General features: G+C 45.9%; 1 protein-coding gene across 2 annotated transcripts in view; it reads right to left on the bottom strand.

The window, feature by feature from the left end:
- Positions 1-3060: 3060 nt before the first annotated feature.
- Positions 3061-6000, bottom strand: part of RRP1B (ribosomal RNA processing 1B) — a 38752-nt gene continuing 35812 nt past the window's right edge. Inside the window, exon 16 of one of the 2 annotated variants that reach the window (XM_053306055.1) lies at positions 3061-3404. In XM_053306055.1, the coding sequence (XP_053162030.1) occupies positions 3285-3404 (120 nt within the window). In that variant the 3' untranslated portion in view covers positions 3061-3284. The remainder of the gene's footprint in view (positions 3405-6000) is intronic. The other variant, XM_053306056.1, reaches the window with a different exon arrangement.

Raw genomic sequence — 6000 nt, 5'->3', positions numbered from 1 at the left:
AAAGTTCCTCATCAAAGACTCCTGAGGAAACTTAGCAGTCATGGGATAAGGGGACAAGTACATGTGTGGATTGCTAACTGGTTGAAAGACAGGAAACAGAGGGTAGGTATAAATGGAGAGTTTTCACAATGGAGGGAAGTAAGAAGTGGGGTCCCCCAGGGATCTGTAGTGGGACCGGTGCTTTTTAATTTATTCATAAATGATCTAGAAGTTGGGGTAAGCAGTGAGGTGCCAAAATTTGCAGATGATACCGAACTCTTCCAGGTAGTGAAATCCAAAATGGATTGTGAGGAGCTCCAAAAGGATCTCTCCAAACTGGGGGAGTGGGCAACAAAATGGCAAATGCGGTTCAATGTTAGCAAGTGTAAGGTGATGCACATTGGGACGAAAAACCCCAACTTCAAGTATATGCTGATGGGATCCGAGCTGTTGGTGACTGACCAGGAGAGGGATCTTGGGGTCGTGGTGGACAGCTCATTGAAAGTGTTGACTCAATGTGCATGGTGCGACCACACTTGGAGTACTGCGTACAATTCTGGTCACCACATCTTAAAAAGGACATTGTAGAACTGGAAAAGGTGCAGAAGAGGGCAACCAAGATGATCAGGGGCCTAGAGCACCTTTCTTATGAGGCAAGACTACAACACCTGGGGCTTTTTAGTTTAGAAAAAAGACGACTGCGGGGAGACATGATAGAGGTCTATAAAATTATGCATGGTGTGGAGAAAGTGGATAGAGAAATTCTTTTTCCTCTCACACAACACTAGAACCAGGAGTCACTCCATGAAATTGATTGCCAGGAGGTCTAGGACCAACAAACGGAAGTACTTTTCCACACAATGTGTGATCCACTTGTGGAACTCTCTGCCACAGGATGTGGTGACAGCCAACAACCTGGATCGCTTTAAGAGGAGTGTGGATAACTTCATGGAGGAGAGGTCTATCAATGACTACCAGTTGGAGGGCTTTGGGCCACCTCCAGCCTCAAAGGCAAGGTGCCTCTTAGTACCAGTTGCTGGGAGTAATGGCAGGAGAGGGCACACCCTCAACTCCTGCCTGTGGCTTCCAGCAACATCTGGTGGGCCACTGTGTGAAACAGGACACTGGACTAGATGGGCCTTGGGCCTGATCCAGCAGGGCTGTTCTTATGTTCTTAAGATAGCAGCCCACCTCCACCAAACCAAGAAGAGTAGGCAGATGCTCAGCCAGAGGCAGTGTGAGATTGGCCTACCTGCACCCATCATCCCTAGGGATGCTGAGACATGGTGGAACTCCACCTTTCTTTTGGCCGCAGCATCTGCAGGAGCAAGAGGTGGCCATCTATGCCCTGGTGAAGGACTGTAGCTTGAGTGGCAATCTGTCCAACGCAGACTGGAAGCTCATTTCTGAGCTTGTCTTGACACTCAAGCCATTCCTTCGTGCAACGAGCAGCTTGTGTGCTGAGGCAGCAGCAGTGAGCCAGGCTTTGCCCACTGCTCTTCTCCTGAAGAAGATGGGTGAGCTTCAGGCCATGCTGACCACTGGGGAAGCATGTGCCCTGGCAGGTCAGTTGAGTTTTGGAGGGGTAGAGTGGCTCAACAGCAAGTTGGGTCAATCAGCAAAGCATGTTTTGGCCTGCCTATGTGACCCAACTATGAAGGACTATACCATCACCCCTGCCGAGCTGCCTAGGTGGAGGGCCCTTCTGGTTCAAGAGGTTGGGTGGGCAGAGGAGAGGAGGCTTCGTCCGAACTAGGAGGAGGATGCTGGAGCACCTACCTAAGTCCACACCCAGCAGCAGTGTAGCCCACCACTTCCCAGTCCAGCGGCGTGGTTTCCCTGGCAGGGCCAACGCAGCCGGCACTTCCACCTATGCATTCCACCCTGTGGTTGAAACAAAGGTGCCTTGGCACCTTGCCAGGGGTACAGGAGGCACCAACAGAGTGCTGAGCAGAGTGTTCTGCAGTACCTGGTGGTGGTGGACCCAGAAATGAATTTGATCCCGTTTGGGGCAACACATGACCAAGTCTGGCTGGACTTAGCAACAGTTGCCAGATGGCTCCTCTCCTGCCCACCAACCAGCATCCAGAGTGAGAGGGTGCTTTCCATGACTGGGGATGTGGTGGCACCCCATTGTTCGCACCAGGATGCTGGCTTGGTGGAACAGCTGGTGTTCCTCAAGGCCAATCTCCCGCTGCTGGGATATCACACTGGCTGTAGAGGGTGAGTGACTCATGGTCACCCCCACCTGCAGCTTCCTATGTTCCAGTGTCTGCTGCAAGCTCCATGTCTGGCCTTGTGGTTCACTCACTGCAATGGTGACTCCGCTCCGCAATCCGATTCTGCATTGGCATTGCAAGGTGCACTACTCTTGAATTGTGGTTGATCTGCAAGTTGCTCTCTGGAGGTCTGCTATGTCTGCAATCTGCATTGCAAGGTCAGGTGTACTCAAAATGTGGCTGACGCTGAAGAGGTTGTTCTAGGTGAGTTCAGCTTATGGCTATGCTTCCAAAGGCAGCAGCGGTAGCCGCTGCAATGGAGTCATAACAGTCTGTGTGTCAGGGTGTGAGAGAGCATCTTGTGCCAATGATGCAGCGTGGGCACTTGGCACTGTGGTTGGCAGAGTCTGTGTCAGTGGTTCTTTTTTGGACTTTGTTTTGTGTCATGTGTTGTGTTCTATGCTGGGTGATTCCTTTTTCACTTGTGTAGTGGTGCACTGTTTCACCGATAGGGAATAATAGGGGACTTGAACCAGCCCATTATTCCCCATGGGTTGCGCCTGACACCAAGGCAGGTTGGGTGGTAGGGCATGAAGGGTGCTACCTACCACCCAATCCAGAAGAAAATTCAACACATCAGTCTTCAGATACAGATCCTCACTTTGAAGCCCTTAAATAACATGGTAGCTGCTAACACACAGCTGAGAGCAGCATGTACATATGTTAAAAAATCAGTGTTGTACGCCAGCTGTAAAGAGCTACAGGAGATTCAATACAGCGTGATAGATACAGCACTACATTAGGTGGTGAGCAGCCTTTAAAGAAGCAATGTTTCCTTTTGGAACTGTGTTTTAGCGAGCAATTTAACAGGCATTTGGTTCCTTTATTCCATATTTTTCTGCCATGTGCCTTGTAAATGCTATGCTGTACTCTGTAAAACTAGAATTGGGGTGAGAATAATACAAGAAATGCCTAAATACACATGCTAGTCTTATGGAGAATATGAACAAAAAAGAGCAGCACCCCGCCCACCTCAAGTGTCTTTATAAGAACTAAGGAAGACCCTCCTGGCATAAACTGTGTCCCTCAGCAGTTTGCTTGCTGTGCATGGCTTGCGTCACATGCTGTCATCTGGCAGTCACAAGCCACTTCCTTCATTCTCCATCGCTCAGGGACATCGGCTTGGCAAGAGTCATCTTTCGTTCCCTGAAAAACATGCACACAAAACAGTGGAAAACTCAGGCCACTGCTGGGATCTAAACAGAACAGACTTGCATTTGAGTTAGAGCTGCAGGGGTTTCATTGTAGATTGATTATTGTTGTCTGTATTCATCTCCAGTCACGTTACCTGGGTGACGATAATTACATTGCCTTGTTCTTTTCCTACAGCGAGGAAAAACACCATCTACTTGAATGAACTAAATATAACCTCCCCTCCGCCCCCTGCACCCATGTAGTAGCTTCTGTGCTATTTCAGTTATTATCAAAATGGCCAATATGACCAAGTTTTCTTGTGGTTTTCTTTTTGGTTCATATAGGCGGCGAAGACACAGTAGTGAAAATAAAGGACATTTAAGTACAGTGACAGCTCTACAGCAGTCTATGCACATACAGCATCCTGAAATGAACGATACCCACAATAAACGGAGATGTAATTCCTGGATTCTGGACAGCTTCCCCTTTAAAACTCGCCACACAGAACATAACAGAGGCCACATCTTTCAGGAAGCACAACTCCAGCCTGTCAGTTATTTCTGAAATGTGATGTGGCAATAAGATCCATATAAAATAATCTGTTGCTACATGTATAAAGAATTTGTTCTAAAAAGCAACAATACACAAAAGAATGCAAGGTTGAAACAGCTCCTAGACTCTCACTGTAGTGACTGTAGGCAAAAGCTGACATCCAGACTAAGAGAGCACTAGCACATCTCTCACACAGTGCACAGCCCTCCCCACAAATGCTCCTGAGCCATTGCACCAGCCCTTCCTTAATCTGGATATTGGCCAAAGATTATTTGTATTACTCTTATGCAGAACAGTAATGGGGGCAGCGGGGGGAAGCCTGTTAATTAAATTGCTGGTTTAGCCTGTGAGCTGCATAGTAGTGGGTTTACTGGGATTTGTTGTTGGGGTTCAACCATTCCTGTTGAAGGTAGGAGGAGCTGGTGTAGATGACAATGGGTTGGTCACTGAAAAATTCTAGTTTACTACCCCATACTTATTTCCCTCTGTTTGGAATGCAGTTTATTTCTGGGCTGATCCCGATGATGCAGTCCTCTCAGCATTTGTGATTATGAAGGGGGCAAGCCAAGGTTGCACTTGGTGTGACTTCCTCAAAGGACATCCTGATATCCTCCCAGTGCATCCCATAATCATGTAAGGGCTGCTAATCTGAAAGGCCCCTATACAGTGTTGCTCCAACTACTTGTTTAAACATAATTGTGTGGGAGTGACTCTCTCATTAGAACCAGCCTTCTATAAAGAAGCTAATCCTGTAGTCCAGGGTTTCTTAACCTTGAGCCCGCAGATGTTGTTGGACTACAACTCCCATCAACCCCAGACATGGCCTTTGTGGCTGAGGATGATGGGAATTGTAGTCCAAAACCATCTGGGGGCCCAAGGTTAAGGAACCTTGCTGAAGTCCACTAGATTGAGACATCTATACATGCTTCATGGGCTTTTAACATTTTTATTCTGGAAAAAATCCCTTCAATATCTGTCTTCCAGTCCATTCATAACAGCAAAACAAAATGTATGTTAATTAGTAAGTGAGGCCTGTCAACTGGGCAAAGTAAGCTTTACTAGATTACAGCAATAGAGAAATTAAATATATGTAATAGATTTTTTTAAAAAATAAGGTGCTTGCAAAAGGGAAGTAAAAGAACAGTTTGACATTTGTAGGATTTCAACTTCTTTTGAAATTTTGAAATGAAGTCTGACATTTGTAGGATTTCAACATTATTCATTTAATTGAATAATTACTATCTATGGTAAATTTGAATCTGAGAAAGTTTGTGTCCTCTTTTGCGTTTCTGATCTGATTGAGTGTGTAGTGATCAGCCTCCCCTTCCACTAAAGGGTTAATTGGAAGTGAACCCTTGTTTTGACTGACAGGCTGGTGAACTCCAGGGCTCAGGCAAGGCTCAGGCAATCAGAACATCAGGTGGGTGGGAACTAGAGAGCTGTTGCCTGGAAGAGGGGAATTCTTTGTTAGAAAAGCAAGGCTAGAGACATATGCCCCTGGAGGTTGGCTGCAGGAGAATAACTCTGCAGATCTTTGAAAGAGAGGGAGCTTGAATTCTCCTCAGGAGTTTGGTGAGTTCAAGGAAATGGGAAGTTTAGTCTAAGGAAAGTTTGTTTAGTCAGACTTTGCATTAGGAATGTTATATTTCTTTGGCGTGTGTGTTCTGCATATTCTGGATACTGTTCTATTATAGTTTACCTGCAATGAAATTGAAATAAGAAACCCTAGCCTACACTCAATACACTTAGGGCATTGAAAAAGCTTCTATAAACATTTAAGCGTGCATTAAGACAATCTATTTTTGTAATTCTACAAAGTATTCTTAACTGTATCTAAAAGCTGAGAAAGCCTCAGACAGAAGCAGTCTGTAGTAATTGCATAAAACTGGTTTAAGTTATTTTCTTTTTACAAGCCTCTCCATGTTGGTTTTTAACATAGGAAAAGAGGAGGAGGGGGATTTCTCTGGTATAAACGTCCTCAAACGTTCAGCAGCTATCAGTTTTCTCACTACATGTAGGCTTGCATGTAGAATATTTTAGTACTTGTCCACGAGCC

The sequence above is a fragment of the Hemicordylus capensis genome, chromosome 3, assembly GCF_027244095.1.
Source record: "Hemicordylus capensis ecotype Gifberg chromosome 3, rHemCap1.1.pri, whole genome shotgun sequence".
Taxonomy (NCBI): domain Eukaryota; kingdom Metazoa; phylum Chordata; class Lepidosauria; order Squamata; family Cordylidae; genus Hemicordylus; species Hemicordylus capensis.
This window is presented reverse-complemented; position numbering and strand designations above follow the sequence as displayed.